The sequence below is a fragment of the Eublepharis macularius genome, chromosome 2 (assembly GCF_028583425.1).
Source record: "Eublepharis macularius isolate TG4126 chromosome 2, MPM_Emac_v1.0, whole genome shotgun sequence".
NCBI classification, from domain to species: Eukaryota; Metazoa; Chordata; class Lepidosauria; order Squamata; family Eublepharidae; genus Eublepharis; species Eublepharis macularius.
Window position 1 is genome coordinate 123626388 of NC_072791.1, and position 17775 is coordinate 123644162.

Genomic DNA, 17775 nt, shown 5'->3' on the forward strand with positions numbered 1-17775 from the left:
ACTACAGACTAACACGGCTAACTCCTCTGGACGTAAGAAAAAGAAGTCCTTCTCTTTGGCTCCTGGCACATTGGTGCCTTCGAGACCTCTTCCTGAGGTCTCCGTACCTAGAAAGCATTCCGCTTTGGTTCCATCTCTATCAGAGGGTGAGATCCCAGAGAATGTTGGGATGTTGACCGCTGTCTCTCCTCTGCCTCCTTCCCCTGTATGATCACCATAACAACATAAGGCTTTTTTGGAACTATCTGAAACAAATAATCGCCTTGACCTTGCTTCACATCATCAATGGTGTTGCTACCACTACTCTCCTTACAGTTCCTCATACCATTACTATTCCTATGGGTATGAGGGATCTCCTGGCTTGTACTCACCACCTCATTATTACTTTCACAAGGAAGATGCCCATGTACGTGTTCCGACTGAACTGAGATATAGTAAGGTTACTCCTATACTGGCTCCTGAGAATGCTGCTGCATCGTTTCCATCTATGAACCCTGCTCTGTAGTCGGACGATGACACTGAAGTTGGATCAGATACTGCTTTGGAACCTTCCCCACCAGAATTCCTAACAGAGGATTCTATTGTGTATCCAAGTAAAGATCTTTGTCTTTACACAGAACAATTAGTTTGAATGTTGAGATCTCTTGATATCAAAGTGACCTGGTCTGCTCTGATCTCCTTGGATCTGGTATGCAAGGTCCTCCACTCCGAAGCCTCCAGACCAGGGCTATTTTCATATGTCTTACCAGCCACAAAAATTGTGCAAAACTCCTGGAACGGAAGATGCCATTGTTCTGGGAGTTTTGTGTGATTTTTCACGGCCGGTAAGACATGTGAAAACGGCCCAGTAGCATTCCCGATCATGCAAGGCGTGATGGATGTCACCAAGGATGTATGGTCCAGGCTGGCCTTGACTCCAGTGATTTCTAAGAAACTTGATAATATGTATAAGATGAAACAGGAAGAGTCAAGCTTCTTTTTCAATCACCCTCGTGCCAACTCTATTGTTGCCGAGACTCTGCAGAGCAAGGGCCTTCAAAGAAGCATGGGTCATTCAGCTCCGATAGACAAGGAGGGCAGGAAGTTAGACATTCTGGACAGAAAGGCTTATACCTTCTCAGCTTTAATCTTCAGAATTCACAACTATGAGGACATTATGGCTAGGTACCAGCTCTTCTTGTGGGAGAAGATAGGCCCTTATCTAACTCTGCTTCCCAATGATAAGCAAATGGTGGCAAAAATTATACATGGTGAAGCTCTTAGGTTCTCCAAATAGCAGATCAACACTGCCAGGCACATTGGTGATTGCTCTACTAGGACTATGACCTCTGCAGTAGTAATTCTTAGGCATGTGTGGCTCAGGACCACCACTTTGGCCCCCCATCAGAGAATGGGAGTAGAAGACCTTCCTTTTGAGAGGTCTGACCTCTTCTCCTCGACCACCGACAAGGTCCTTAAAAAGATTAAGGATGATAAGGATTACATCCATTCAACCTTACAAACACAGATTTCCTTCAAGGTCCTATCTGCCTTATAATGTCAATATAATCGGTTCCAGTCTCAACCTATGCATGCCCTACCAAGGGGTCTCCATAAGTCATCCTCCTCTTTGGTTTCAATCCAACCTAGACAGAAGTGTTTCCAAGCTAAATCAAAGGATGGTTCCAGATCTCCAAGGGATCAGTCTGGTGCCAATAAACAGGGCTTTCTCTTCCTCTAAGAGCATGGGAATCCATTACTCAAGAGGAATGAGTGTTGTCCATAGTTTGTCAGGGCTACTGCCTAGAATTCAGGACAACCCCACCATTCCTCCTCAGTCTGATCCTCCTCCCCCTCCTGCTTTATTATTAGAAGAAGTGCAGTCTTTGCTGCAAAAACAGGCTATAGAACCGGTTTTGTTCTTCAGTTCTGAAGGTATTTTCTCCCGCTGTTACAGTGAAGAAAGCTGACAGGAAGAAAATTGATTCATTTGAAATGTGCTGGATGAGAGTTTTGCAGATACTATGGACAGCCCAAAAGACAAATAACTGGGTACTAGATCAAATAAAGCCTGAATTCTCCCTAGAAGCTAAAATGACAAGATTAAAGCTATCATACTTTGGTCATATCACGAGAAGACAAGATTCTCTGGAAAAGTCAATAAAAGTGCTAGGAAAAGTGGAAGGCAGTAGGAAAAGAGGAATACCTAAAATGAGATGGTTTGACTCAATAAAAGAAGCCAGACCCTCCAGTTTGCAGGATCTGTGCAAGTCTGTTAATGATAGGATGTTTTGGAGGTCTTTCATTCATAGGGTCGGCATAGGTCGGAGGCGATTTGCAGCACATAACATACACACACATTTTGTTGTGGAAAAAAAGTCGGGAGCCTCCCATCCCATTCTAGACTTGCAAGTTCTAAAGAAATTTATAGTTGCCTAAAAGTTCAGAATGTTATCCCTGAAAGACATTTTGCCCTTGTTAGAAAGTCATGTTTGGTTCATTACTGAAGATTTAAAAGATGCTTATTTCCACATTCCAATAAATGTTCATTACAGAAAGTTCTTCTGTTTTCAGTGTGGATCCAAAAGATTCTCCCTCTTGGCCTCTCATCAGCTCCATTGTTACCCATATGAGGTCTCGTGAGTTAGGGAAAATTAATAACAACAACATTTGATTTATATACGGCCGTTCAGGGCAACTTAACGCCCACTCAGAGTAGTTTATAAATTATGTTATTATTATCCCCACAACAAACACCCTGTGAGATGGGTGGGGCTGAAAGAGCTCCAGGAAGCTGTGACTGACCCAAGGTCACCCAGCTGGTTTCAAGTGGAGAAGTAGAGAATCAAACTTGGTTATCCAGATTAGAGTCCCTGCACTCTTAAACGCTACACCAAATGGCTCTCAGCACCAAGGAGAGGCTTGCGAGAGGAGGGGTAACTTAGGGATCGTTTAGTCTATGTTTACGGGAATTGTCAGCTAGAGAACTCCTTCAATAAACAGGCAGATGTTCAATCAAAAGGGTTTTTTATTTAAAATAATAAAGATCAGTTGCACACCAGACACACGGCACACACAGTGCACATACAGAGCTAACTAGAAAGCAGTGGTGAAAATTGGATCATGTTTGTGGGTTCAGGTGATATTTACCTATCCAGACATCTGAGAGAGAAAGGAGCAGGATTGAATGGCCTACGCTTCAAGGTGGAAGAGACTCAATCAGAGATTTGAGGGTGGAATGCTGGATCCAAGCATGCACACACTTTGAGGTTGAGGGGCAGCCTACTTTATACCATAGATCCTACTTTATACCATAGATCCCAAAGGTACTTTATACCATAGATCCCAAAACAAAGGCTTTAGTGCTTGATCCCAGGGCAGGACAAAGGATTACGAAGTTGTTTCTGGGGCGAGACAAAGAGCTGGTGAACCGTCTCCAAGTGGGACAATAAGCCAGTAAACTGTCTCCGAGGTGTAACAAGGAAATAGGAAGGTTTGATTACATCTTCCTGGGCAGAACTAAAGTTATCAAATTATGATTGATGATCCGCGAGGTGGATAGATGAGGTTATCATCTCTCTTGATCACTTAAGAATAGGAAAATGGTTAAGGTGAGATCAATAGGGTGGGATGTGTTGATTAATACAGGAACTCCAGGAAGGCCCTATTGTATCAGGATCCTCAGTGCACCTCCGGGGCAAGGGAGGGGGTTGAGCTAGCCTTGCCTGTTTCTCCCCATGTTTGCACATTCTATCTCCCATGTAGGATCTGGCTTGCCTGCTTGGGCAACAGCTTTCATATTTTCTACTGGCTTGGGCAGTGGCTTCCACGTTTTCTGCTTGCTTGGGCAGTAGTTTTAACACTGGAAGCATATTTAGAGAAGAGGTTCATGGTATAACCATAACCACAAGACTTCTAATATTATGGGGGCAGTTCTGACCGCTAACACTGTGTGTTTACAAAAGTCATGGCCACAGTAGTCAGCCATCTCAAAGAGAAAAGGTGTACCATATTCCCTTACCTCGATGGCTTCTTGTAGCCAAAACCAAAGAAACTTTGTGTCAACACACAGCTTTGGTCTTAAAAGTCTTGCAACAGTTGGGCTTGAGGGTCAATGTAAAGAAACCATCCCTGGCTCCCAACCAAAGTGTGACATTTATAGGGGTGATTTTGGACTCTTTGTTAGCCCTTGCTCTCCCAACTCCAGAAAGGATAGGGAAATTTCTCCGCACCCTGTACAAGCACAAAGCAAATTCAAAGACCATTAGATTTTATGCCTCTGATAGTTTTGTTTGCCAGACTGAGGCTTTGCTCCCTACAGAACTGGTTTGTCAGAGTGTTTTACCTGCAGCGCCAGAACCTGTACAAGAGATTCTCGGTTCCAAGGATCATCCACAGGTCTTCGAAATGGTGGACCTGCACTCAGATTGTGTTGGTTGGGACTCCCATTGTCTCTCTCCCCATTCAGATGTCGATAGAGTAGGGTGTGTGCTCAGGGACCACCCAAGTGAGGGAGTTTGGTCCCATCAGGAATCCATTATGCATATAAATCTCCTAGAACTCAGAGCTATAAGGTATATTTGTCGCACTATATGTTTCCTCCCTATCCTTATTTTTATTGTTTTTATTCTATCCTTTTACTCTCCAGAGCTGATTCTTTATTGAAATTGATTGATTGATTGATTGATTGATTGATTGATTGATTGATTGATTGATTGATTGATTGATTGATTGATTGATTGATTGATTGATTGATTGATTGAAGGTATGCTTTGAAAGCTATGGTTTGCCTAGAAGAAGGCAAGAATGTCCAAATATGCACAGACAACGCAACTGCCATGCATTATTTGAACAAGCAAGGGGGCAGAGTCTCCCTGACCCTTTCCCAAGAATCTTCACATATTTGGGAATGGGCTAGCCAACATCAGGTTTCCCTTTATGTATCGTCCCAGAGACTCTCATCCCCTGTCCCTGGTGGCTCTCCTGGCCACTCAGGTCCCCTAGGAGCTCTGATCATTTGTTTTGAATCACTCCAGCTTCCTGGGATCTTTTGAGTGTGTGTACCTCCTTAGCAAGCAACACTGGACACAGGCTGGTAAAATATATTATTGGAGTTTATTAAAGTAAGAACATAGGAGCATGTGCAAAGCAGAAACCACTCATGAAAGCATTTAGGCAAGACAGAAAATAACAGCTTTCTGATCTAACTATATTTTAACTGGCTAAAATACTACTTGCTGGCTGACTAAATATTCTTTGAGTTGGTTCCAAAGCTGGTTGATCTTACCAAAGTTCATTCATGCCAGCTCACTCTAGGCATGCCTGGAGATGGCATGGAACTAGAAGCTGTCTTCTTGCATAGCTGGTAGTTGTCAATAGCTACAAGGTAGCAAGGCTGGCCAAGACTAGTCTGAAATGATTTAGCATGGTAAACTGCCTAGAAACAGAGAAGCTTCTTCAGATCTGGAGGGGGCACCAGCCCACTCAAGGAACCAATCAGGGCTCGTTTCTTAATTGGATATCACAGCCCTGTGAAAGTTTAGGGAGTATGGCAAGAGCTGAGATTAACACCAAGCACTGGCCTTTCCAAGAACACTCTCTCAGGGGAAGAAAGCAGCCCAGGGGCAGTTAATTAACAGAGGCTGTGCCTTTCCCAGTAAACAGGCCTAGTAAGATTTGCAAGACACGAAGCCTGAACCAAAGTTTTACTCTGTATTAGGTGGAACAAGGCCAGCTCCTTACAGCCATACATATAGCAGGCAAGGACAGTGTACTTGCAGATGCACTCAGTCGGTCTAAGCTGCAGAATTAGGAATGGTCCATCCACAAGGACTTCCTTCACCCTGTGTTTGCAATGTGGGAATATCTCACCATAGATTTATTTTCCACAGACCTCAACAAGAGATGCCCTGAATATTGCTCTTGGGGTGGGGGGGGGAGAGAGAAATTGTCTCTCAGAGACGCTTTTCAGATTCCATGGTCTGACATGCTTTTCTGTGTTTCTCCCGCTCCCCCTGATGACTCTAACACTAAGCAAAATGATGAGGGAAGGTTCTTCGGCTAACATAGCTGGTTTGCTACCCTACGCCAAATGTCTCAAGGTAGAGTATACCATTTCCCTCTAGTGCTCCACTTACTACAGGACAATGGTTCTTCATCAAAGCCTGGACACTCTGAAATTGACAGCTTGACTAATTTCCCCTTGGCATTGAACCCCAGTCCAGAGGGTTCTGTTGGAAACTAGGAAACCATCCACCAGGAAATTGTACCTTTCCAAATGGAAGAGATTTTTGCCTGCTAAGAATGGTTTAGACCCAGTCTTGGCCCCATTACCATCAGTGTTACACTATTTGCTCCAGCTTAAAGACCAAGGTTTAGCTCACTCCTCTATTAATGTGCACCTAGCGTGATAGTATTAATGGGGCATCTCTTTTTATTCAGCCATGGGGCAAATCCTTTTTAAGAGGCCGATCTCTTAAATGGATCCTTGGATTCTTGCTTTGCTTATGCACAAACCTTTTGAGCCCTTAGCTACCTGCTCTCTCAAGGTTCTGACAGCCAAAACAGCTTTTCTGGTGGCTAGAACGATGAGTGAACTGCAAGCCCTGAGGCATGAACCTCCTTTCATCAAGATGTTCGCAGATAAGGATGTTCTCTATCCAAGCCTTCCCTTTCTGTTGAAGGTTGTCTCAGCATTCCATCTGAATCAGGACATTGTCTTATCTGTCTTCAGTCCTTTGCCACCATGGACACTGTGACTTTCTCACCCTTGATATTAAATGGGCCTTGTGTTTCTGCTTGGACTGAACGGCTCCTTTCCACAAGGACCCTAATCTATTTGTCTTATTTAAAGGGCCTAAAAAAGATCTGAAAGACACCACTCAGATCATTTCCAATTGGATAGTTTGGCTCATTAGAGTGTTGCAAACAGTCTAAACAGCCATGTCCAATGAGCATAAGAGCACACTCCACAAGAGCATAGGCGATGTCTTCAGCTTTCAACCGGGGCATTCCTCTAGTGGACATGTAAGACGGCCACCTGGTCTACATAATCTACATTAATCAAACAGTATGCCATTGATGTAGACTCCAGAAGGGACGCAGCTGTTGACAAGGCTGTCCTGAAGAGTTTTTTCCACTGAAGAGCTACACGCCCACCTCCTGGGTAAGTTAGCTCACTAATCTGCACAGAAGACATGATGATAAACACAGGGTTGCACCTACCTGTAACTATTGTTCATCAAGTGTTCTTCTGTGCAGGCACACATACCTTCCTCCTTCCTAACTGTGTACTCTTTATTGCTATATATGTACATGTTTTTTCCTTCTTCATTGGCAGCTTAGAGAACTAAGAGAGGGAGCTGCTTGCCCTGCCTCTTATAGCTGCACTGGGGAGAAAAGCACACGAAAAGGTGAGGTGAGTGTCTCATGCCTTTAGGAGCTTTAGAACGTCTGCAGCTGGCCTGCGCATGCAGAGTTCCCGTGGGTGCCTGCACAGAAGAACACTCGATGAACAACAGTTACAGGTAAGTGCAAACCTATTTTATCATGAGTTTTGTACCTATTCTTTACAATGAGATCCTTGAGGGTCTTTGGGGCAGCTGTTTTTGCAATTAATGGCACCAAAATTGCACAGAACACAGTCCTCCCTCTATAACTGTTGACCTACTGAGTTTGAGAGCACACATAACAAAAAGGTTAGTGTTTACAGACCCCGAAGAATGCTTGAGGAAGGCATCAAGGGAAGCGTTGGGTGGCTGTGCACACGTGCAGTGTACTTTCCAAGGGGGGTTGGGGCAGCTTAACCAAAAACCACATCGACCTTTTGTCCCCTTCTAAACCATTGACCCACTGAGTTTTTCCTCAAGTACACTATACACATAGACAACAGATCTCAAAGAAGGCGAGTGTCAGCAGGTACATACTATGGCAGGAAAATAACATAGCAGGGTGAGGGCAGAGGTGGTGGGTGGTGCCCAAGCAGAAAAGTACTCCATAGTGACATTAAAAAAAATCCTGCTTCATGTTCACTTTTTTCTTTTTCTAAGTGATGATTAGTGCCAATAAAATACTATCTTTTCATCCTGCTGGCCTGTTGCTTCCAAGTTTCCTTGTGTTTTGCAGCCGAGGATGACAGAAAGATCAATCCTTCTCTCACTTTGGAACATGACACATTAGGAGGAACTGATCAGTTGTTCAATTTCCCCCTTTTTTCTATCATTCACTGATAGGTGAGAGAAGGTGCAGCTGTGCACTTTCTCCTTTTAGAGCGATGATTAACCCAGCATTAAACTGGAGATACACCAGATCTGTTCTTCTGACATGGAGCTGGTCAACAAGAGACCCAGGTTGTGAATACACCTGCCTCCCCAAACTGCTGGTTCCCACTCTCCAAAGACTACAGAATCAAATTATTTCTTTACAGTTTATATACAAGTTCCACCCAGAACTAGCTGGCCTGCCTGCTATAACAATACAGTTCTCTTGGAACAGCAGAAAGAAAAAGAGCACTCCCTCCCCCATCAATGTCCATCAATGTCATTGTATTTTGGGGAAAAAACAATTAAAAATAAAAAGTATGTTTTCCTGTCTTTCACTAATGGCAATATTGAGAAAGGAGGAAACAACAGACATACAAGTTGACGGCAACTGCATGAGTCCCATCGAGTCAGGGCTCAGGCTTATTTTCTAGAGAAGGAAAAACATGGCCAACTGGAGTGAGAGATGGGTGGAGGTGGCAGAGTCCATGGCCAGAGAAGGAGCAGTGGGGGCTGACCAAAGGCCTGAAGCTGGAGCTGCTGCCTTTCATCCCAGAAGTGCTTGTGAGGACCTGATTCTCAGGGAGACAATGTCATTGCCCAGGTAGTGCTGTAAAAAAGGTGCACATTTCTCCTACCTTCCAACAGAGTTAAATGAACATTTCCAAAGCCAATAGGTGAGGAGGGATCAGTGCTCCTTTAAGAGGACTCCTTTTGACAGGAAGACAATATCATTGCTCAGGTTACACCAGAAAAAAAAGATGTACTCATACGCATTGCAGACATCCCCCCTTTCCACCAACAGAGTTAATTAGGTAGGATAACAAAATGTAAGGTTTCTCTTCCCTTGGGAGCTTATTGGTAGAATGCTGTTAAGGAAAACAAGATGCTGCTGACCTAGTGCTTGCCTGCTTGCTGCTACCACTGAGCAGTAAGAACCAAAATGAAATACATGAACTTTTTGGTCTGAGGGTGTTATGGCTTGGGTTCCTAAATCTGGTTCAATGTTCTGCAAGCTGTGTTAACAAAATGAAACAGTGATTTATGTGTATATTTCCGGCTCATTTTTTTCATATCCCTAACAGTAACACTAATTTCTAGTGTTTTACATCATAAAGCTCTTGGTTCTGATGTATGTAGATGATGTTTCTGGGATATTAGGTACAGATGGGACATACAAGAGAACAATTTGATACAAATTATTCAAAGACCAAAGCTGTGGTATTTGGGAAGTGACCTTTGTGCTGTTAAACAGACTTTGGCAAAAATGTTGAGGAGGTCCTTCAAATATCTAGGATCAATTTTTCAGAAGATTTCTTATAGTCTATCTGCCTCTTAGCCAATGTACTATAAGTTGCAATAACCTTATAGGCCTTCCTACATTTACTTGGGTAAAGGAGCTGTCTGGTGATCCCTCTGTAGAAATTTCTAAGGCAAAAATCACCAGGGGTTATGGGATAAAATGTGGGGGTCATGGTAATCTGACCCAAATTAAATTTACACAAAACAATTTTCTGTGAATGCACTTGGCTTCTTTTTGTATGCCAGCATTCTCGTTGAGAGCAGATGTTGGAGTCAAGTGTATTATTGCTAGAAATCATAAATTAATTATTAATTGTTGCTTTAAACTATTAAGTATGCCAAAAGGTATGTTTGCAGAAATCTTTCCTCCCACAAATACTTGGTACACTGATAGAGCAATGCTATGTGTAGTTATTCTAGTCTACTGGGATTAGAGTTACTTTACGTAGGATTGCACTTTAAGAATAGAATCGTTTGCAACCTTGAAAAGGAGTAAGTTCCATTTATTACCATGGGACTTTCATCTGACTAAATAGGCATAGGACTAAACTGTTAATATAAAAAAATAGAACGAAGGGGATTGTTTAAATAGATTCCATCCAAAGACTATTGAACTATTAATTAAAACTGGAATATAAGATGTGGCTAAGAAACAGGATGTTGCAGTTCTTCAAGCATCTTCATTTTCTCCTTGGTTGCATTTTTTTCAATCAAGACATGGGATGGAAAGCTACTTCTGTGATCTGACAAGCTGTAAATTCCACAGAGTATTTACAACACTCTGGTTTAAAACTTTGCCTATTACGGTCCTTGAAGGGAGATATACTAAAGTCTCATATGAATAGAGAGACTGCATTTGTGGTAAGCAAGCAATATAAGACATAGTCCATTATCTGTGTTTTCAACCACTCTCTTTCTACCACATGGATAGTTTTTTAAACTGACTTGCTGGCTAGAATAGCATTTCAGGATGATATAGCCAATATATATTTTCTATTGAATAACTAAGACAAGTATGGTTGTTGTGGATTTTCTGGGCTGTATAGCCATGGTCTTGGCATTGTAGTTCCTGACGTTTCACCAGCAGCTGTGACTGGCATCTTCAGAGGTGTACCACCAAAAGACAGAGATCTTTCAGTGTCACAGTGTGGAAAAGATGTTGGCAGGTAATTTATATCTACTCAGGAAAGTGAGGTTGGGCTGAGTCATCCTGTAAGAGTTTCCCAGGGTGTGGAATGCTAATGGAGGGAGGCTTCACTGTATCCTGAGGAGGTTCTTTTGCATATGGATTAGTGATTGATATGCTAATCTTCTCTGCAGGTCTATTGTCGGGTATAGAGTATTTTGTTAGCCTGGTGTTTTTCAGGACTGGAAACATGCTCTATTCATTCTTAAAGTCTCTCCTTTCCTGTTGAAATTGTGCTTATGCTTATGAATTTCAATGGCTTCCCTGTGCAATCTGACAAAGTAGTTGGAAGTGTTGTCCAGTATTTTAGTGTCCTGGAATAGGATACTGTGTCCTGTTTGAGTTAGGTTACGTTCAGCCACTGCTGTTTTTTCCTGATGGCCAAGTCTGCAGTGTCTTTCATGTTCTTTTATTCTTGTCTGGATGCTACGCTGTGTGGTCCCGATGTAAACTTGTCCACAGTTATTCTTGTAAACTTGTGACACTGAAAGATCTCTGTCTTTTGGTGCTATACCTCTGAAGATGCCAGTCACAGCTGCTGGCGAAACGTCAGGAACTACAATGCCAAGACCATGGCTATACAGCCCGGAAAATCCATAACAACCATCATTCTCCAGCCGTGAAAGCCTTCGACAACACATTAAGACCAGTATGTTTACATATAAATAGCTGTCTTTGCAGTGCTTGCCAGAAAAATTAGAGAGGATTTATGAAGCTAAATGCTAATTAGAATATTGGACTTAAGAGTCTCTCTAGCCATGCAGGTTTTAAACAATTGGGTCCAGGTTTCCCAGACCCAACTTGGGTTCCTGCAGCCACACAGCAGCTGCAGTGAATGGTTGTTAAAAAATAAAGGAGAGACCAAATGGCCTCAGAACACTACCATGGGGGGAGGAAGGGGTCCTGCCTCCCACCTCAAGTTATTTTCCAGAATAGCGAGTATGCTGCTCCATGTGGAGTATTCTGTGCATGTGTAGCAGTAAAAACAGAGAAATCTCCTTCCCCTGTGCTATTTTAACACAGAGAAACAACTTGAAGCAGGGAGGCAGGAGCCCTTCTTCCCCCTCTTTGAGACTGTTTGGGCTCACTGTGTGGCTAAGGGGAACCCGAGTTCCCCAGACCCAACTCTTTAAAAACCTCATGTCTAGAGAGACCCTTAGATTGAAGCCACATGTGCATTATAAAGAATGGGTAGGTTTGAAATAATAATAATAGCAACAACAACATTCGATTTATATACCGCCCTTCAGGATGACTTAACACCCACTCAGAGTGGTTTACAAAGTATGTTATCATTATCCCCACAACAAAACACCCTGTGAGGTGGGTGGGGCTGAGAGAGCTAAGAGCTGTGACTTACCCAAGGTCACCCAGCTGGCTTCAAGTGGAGGAGTGAGGAATCAAACCCGGTTCTCCAGATTAGAGTCCTGCGCTCTTAACCACTGCACCACTACACCAAACTGTGATTGTAAATCATCTGCATGACATCAGTTGATTCAGAAATCTAGTACAAGTGTACTGAAAACTGTTCTGTTTTTTACACATCAGAAACCTAATATTGGTGCATTTAGAACTGACTTTCTGTTTTTCACATGGAAACACCAACAATGGGAGGAGGGAAAAAAAGCGCTTTAAGTGGCATGTTGGCATTTCTTCTTAGATTGGATAGACCAATGTTCATATTCCTATCAAAGCTTAACGGATTAAGTTTAGGAGCTATTACTGTTTCTCAGACTGACCTGTGTCACAGGGTTGTTATCAAGATAAAAGGGGGCAGAGGGAGAAGAATATCTTCTGAGCAGGAGACAAAAGGCGGGATAAAAACAAATAACAACAATGCATTTTATAGTTACAAAGGCTTTCTGATCCAAAATTGTATATTGTGTGACAATTATATTGTCTTTTCTATTTTAGCATGTTGTTTTTATAAGTTAATATTGTACTTTTAAAGGATTTGTCTTAGACAGATGTTCACAGAGGCTTTTGTTGTTAAAACTAGTACACAACCTTTTGCACTACAGTAGACTTTTTTATGAATGAAATGTTTTCATCTGGTGGTGTCATGAAGTATCAGCATTTTGCAATCAGTATTTTGTAAGCATTGTTTTCGAAATTTACAGCAAGGGAGACCACAATTAGTTAAAACCACAATGTTATCATCCCTAAATGATCAAAGTGAGGACACATGAATTGTTAAGGGCTGTACATTATTCATATCAACATCTGCTGTTGTTCTTTTTCCTTCAGGGGGGAATAAAATATATCTCATCAGCACATGCTTTGTTTTTAAGCATTTAAAGGAAAAATTCTGTATTATTAATAGTATTTCTTCCGCTTCGTTGGCAGCTCCAGAAGTTATCAGTGCACATGACTATAGCCAACAGTGTGATGTTTGGAGCATTGGTGTCATTATGTATATGCTGTAAGTAGCTTGTGACATTATATAAAATGTAAATTCCCTCTGAAGAAAAATTGTTTGCATTTAAATTTTAAAAAAACTTTAAGTCATTGCTTGGCTCAGTTCTGAATAAGGCAGTGTTATTCAGCATTTAAATTGGCTTTCTTGATTTCATAAAATAAATTATTAATCTTCTAATACAATTAGGGAGCAATCCTAAGCAGATCTATTCAGAAGCAAGTTCTATTTTATTCATTGAGGCTTACTCCCAGGAAACTTCAGACTTTCAAGTGTTCTCAACATCACAATCTTAGAACATATATGTCTAGATGATGTAATGGATAAGAATACTCTTAACAACATTTCCTTTATGAAAAATAAGGTTTATGGAAATACAGAGTGTTTTTTCTACTGAATAGTTGACAATAATGATAATTATTTGCTATGGGTGTTAGTGCGAAAGCACTTGCTTTATACTATCTACTCATTCTACTGGACAGCTGTATTTTTCCTCCTAAATTGAGTGCATTTACAGATTCTTTTCTGCTTATGTATCCAGTATTTTACTGCTTTAATTGGGTTTAGTCATAAGAGGCAACAAACATTTTAATTAAGCAAAAAAACAAAAACTCAAATGTTGCAAGTGAACATTTTCAAAAATCAGGTTTTGGGGGTTTCCCCATTTTTTGTTTCAAATTTGGACCACTACGCTATTGTTTATTCATTAATAATACCATAGTCCTGAAATTAAGCCTTTCAGTTAAGAAAACAAATTGTCAAAATAATTTGGGACAAATGGTGTAGACACAACTCTGTTTTTCTTTTTCTGTAGTTAGCTGAGAGTGCTATTCTTGACCGAGAAATGCTGAGAAAGGGAAGAAATCATGGGTACATCCTGGTGAAATGTAATCTTATCCCTCTCCCAAGCTGTTTTTGGTTCAGAAAGCCACCCTGAATCAAACTCAACAGGGAAGAGATTGTAGCGCCTCAAAATGAGCATATCTTTCTGTCCTCCAAGCTGTGTTGGTCATAGAATAGAGGTTATCAAGTTAACAGTTGCCCATTTTTGCTCTAAGTGCAAGTGAGGGAAAAAAGAAAATGTACTATTAGAAGAAGGCTTATCCCATCAAACTGATTTGGTGTGGGGTAGAAAAAAAATAGGGATGGTGAGCTCTGAACTGCTACCCCTCCCCCCTCCCCAATTTTCACAACTAATATATTCTAGTTCTTCTGTATACCATACTGAAGCTTGCCCAACTTTATTTTTTCTTTTCTTTTTAAGAATTCATACATTGTGATCTGCATAGTTTTCAGTGCTGAGGCAACACTACTTTTATGACCGCAGTTTATTAATATTGCCAATAAAGACACTATAGCACAGTTGAGTATATTATAAATTGGGCTGGAATAACTTAATGTCTTGATTGACCAATAAGAATTCAAAGTTGTTTCTGCAATCTGAACAATTCATAGGCCTTGTAAAACGGAGGGCAGTGAATTGTATTGATTATAGTCTCAGCTCTGGATTCCTGACATTATACTTTAATTAACATATATATATTATAAATTAGTATTTTATCATCACAATAGTGTTATAACAATGTACATTGCACATTGTTTACTTGACAATAAAAAAATTAAACATAGTATCTGAGAGTTAACAGAACACAGCTCATACCCTCTTTGTTGTTGCGTTTGGAAATGATGCTCAAGATACTTATAGAATACTGACTTAATTTTCAAACAGTTTTCACAAGCAACCCACCCCATCATTGTTAGATGAACTTCTCTGAGTACTGTTTCTGAGTGTATGTTTAATAAAGCCATTGATAGCTGATCTTCCTAGTGATTGTTAAGGATCTTCAGTAACCTCCTAGTTGTCAGAGTACTGACAATACTGGATATAGCATGCCTTATCTTAACAAATATATTTCTTCTATAATGTGGTCTTGACCTCTCAAAGAAATAAAAGCTTTAACATCTTACGTGAATTCACTTTGTATGTATTTTAAATTTCATGTGCTGCCTTTGAGTTAAGGGGTAATTCCACCATGATGCTTTTCAGATGTACAATATACATTTCATTAAAAAACAGATATAATTCAAATTTCATTTGTATTTTAACATTGACCAGCAAAAAATTAGCAATTCTGGCTTATCAAGCTCTTGGTAGGTTGCATTTGCCATGATGGATCCCAAGTTGTACAAGTCTGGTTGATATTTTCATCACCGAAACTTGAAAAGGGAGTATACTTCAAAGAAGGGCTGAACCAAACAGCGTATTGTTTTTTCAGAAACATTTTTCTCAATGTTGACCAATTTTTTGGCAATGCTTGTCTGTTCATTTACATTGTCCTCTCTTCCCTCATTTTGTTTGTTTCAGTTTGCCTCAGTGGCATGTAACCCAAACTGACTGGCTATATAGTATAGTGATGTCTTTCCACTCAGAGAAAGATCCTTTGTATAAACCTGCAATCTGCCAAAACTTTGGCAATTGTGTAGGTGGCTCCTCTGAATAGGCTTGAGTAGGATTCTGTCTAGACCTGCTTCGCGTTGTTTTCTTAACTTTGTATTAAAATACACATTTCATGCAGTTTTAGCTTTTTTAAATAGGCAAACTATTAGGGAGATTGTTAAAGAATTAAACTATTATTAGTAGTGAGAATCTCTGGTTCAGTTGCCTGGAGTTATACAATTTGTGAAGGCCAATTTGTGGGAGTGTCGCAGATTTCAAAATCTAAAAGGCAGACTTTAGGAACTGAAGAATGGACAAACGGGGGCAGTAGATGATGAAGGGGAGTTCAGCTGGAACAATAGAATATTTCTGGCTTCTGGGTCAGGTTTATCAATAGAAAGTTCATGACAGGTTAAATGTGAGCTCAGATGGTTTATATCATAGCAATTAAAGATTGTACTTTGGAGTAATATAGAGTATGAAAAGTTTTGAAGAATGATGAAGAAAGCTGACCTTGATTATAGATAATACAATTCATTTATGTCTTTGGATTTTTAATATTTGTTATTTTAAAACAAATGACACGCCTAGGGGTCCTATTCCCCCTATGGGGGCAGGGATCCCACTCACCCTGCTCCCATTGCTCTGAGTAGAGGTATGAGAAAAATAAAAAACCCACAGTGTTGAGTGTGGCATCATATGATTCCCAGTGATTCCTAGATCTACCTGTGTCACTTCATTTTTTTACTGGGAGTGATGTGATGCCAAAGCTGGTGTTGTGCCCCCTCCATATCCCTGCCCACAGCCCTCCCGCCAGTTGCTAGGCATGGCTTGGCAACCTTACATGAGCATGTGTTTGATATTGGAATACTTTAATGCATTTCTCAATGTTATACCATGAACCTTTCACACCCTGATCGGTAGTTCTCAGCTGTTTTCTTCTTCTATGACTACCTTTCTTTCCCCAAATTTCTTTCTGATTGTAGTGCTGGTGCCTACACATGTGGTGTTGTTCACCAGAATTATTTATTTATTTACTTACTTAATTTATACCCCACTTTCCTCCCCAATGGGGGCCCAGAGTGGCTTACTACAGTCTCCCCTTCTCCACTTTATCCTCACAACAACCCTGTGAGGTAGGTTAGGCTGAGAGTGTTTACCTGTTCCAGGGTCACCCAGCAAGCTTCCATGGCAGAGTGGGGATCCAAATTTGAGTCCCCCAGATCCTAGTGTGACACACTAACCAGTAAACCACCAAAATGTGGAAGCTCATGCCTCATCCTAGGTGAACTTTATATTCAAAGTGGTGCTTAGACTTGATCAAATATATATAAAAAGAAAGCATTAAAACATCAATAAGAATGCAATAAAATCAGAAAAATAGTGACTAAATAATAATGGTGGATGGAAAGTGACATCAAGTCATAGCCAACTTATAGCAACCCCTGCTGGGGTTTTCAAGGGAAGAGATGTTCAGGTGGTTTGCCATTGCTTGACTCTTCATAGCAATCCTGGGCTTCTTATTGGTCTCCCATCCAGTTACTAACCGAGGCTGACCCTGTTTAGTTTCCAAGATTTGATAAGACAGGGTTAGTGTGAGCTATCCAGGTCAGGGCAAATAACGATAGCCATCCAATAATATTAACATAATGTTTAAAATGTTTGCCATGATAAAAATATTTTAATGCCTGAAATACTTTAATACTTGAAACCATACTGTGAATACTCCTAGTAAGCATCCTTGGACAGAATGTTCCACATTTATGACACTTGGCTATTACAGAATGGGCTTTTTTTTTTTGGTGAAAGTGCCCAATTTAAAGAATACTCTCACTGTAGAGGGTTGTCTGGCACCTTCTGAGTAGAGATGGGCATGAATCGAATTACGACCCCAAAAAAATGCATGATCCAGGCCGGTTCGTGGTTCGCGACCCGTGGAAGCTCGTTTCCACGAACTTCCACAAACTGGCTTACTGGTTCATTTGGGTCATAAAGGGGCAGTTTAAATGCCCCCTTTCCTGTGTTTCCTGTGTTGCCGCTTGCAAGCGGCAGGTCCCTTTAAACTATCAGCTGGCAGGCGGCGAGAGGGGATCCCCCCTGCCAGCTGATAGTTTAAAGGGACCTGCCACTTGCAAGGCAGGAAAGGGCCCTTTAAACTGTCAAATGCCCCTTTTCCTGCCGCTGCTAAGTGGACGGA

At 41.2% G+C, this 17775-nt stretch overlaps 1 protein-coding gene across 2 annotated transcripts in view; it reads left to right on the plus strand.

Moving 5' to 3' along the window:
* The window catches only part of STK33 (serine/threonine kinase 33), a 198404-nt gene that overhangs the window by 142252 nt on the left and 38377 nt on the right, over nucleotides 1-17775 (plus strand). For both annotated transcript variants that reach the window (XM_054971719.1, XM_054971718.1), the window contains exon 11: nucleotides 13072-13147. In XM_054971719.1, the coding sequence (XP_054827694.1) occupies nucleotides 13072-13147 (76 nt within the window). The remainder of the gene's footprint in view (nucleotides 1-13071; nucleotides 13148-17775) is intronic.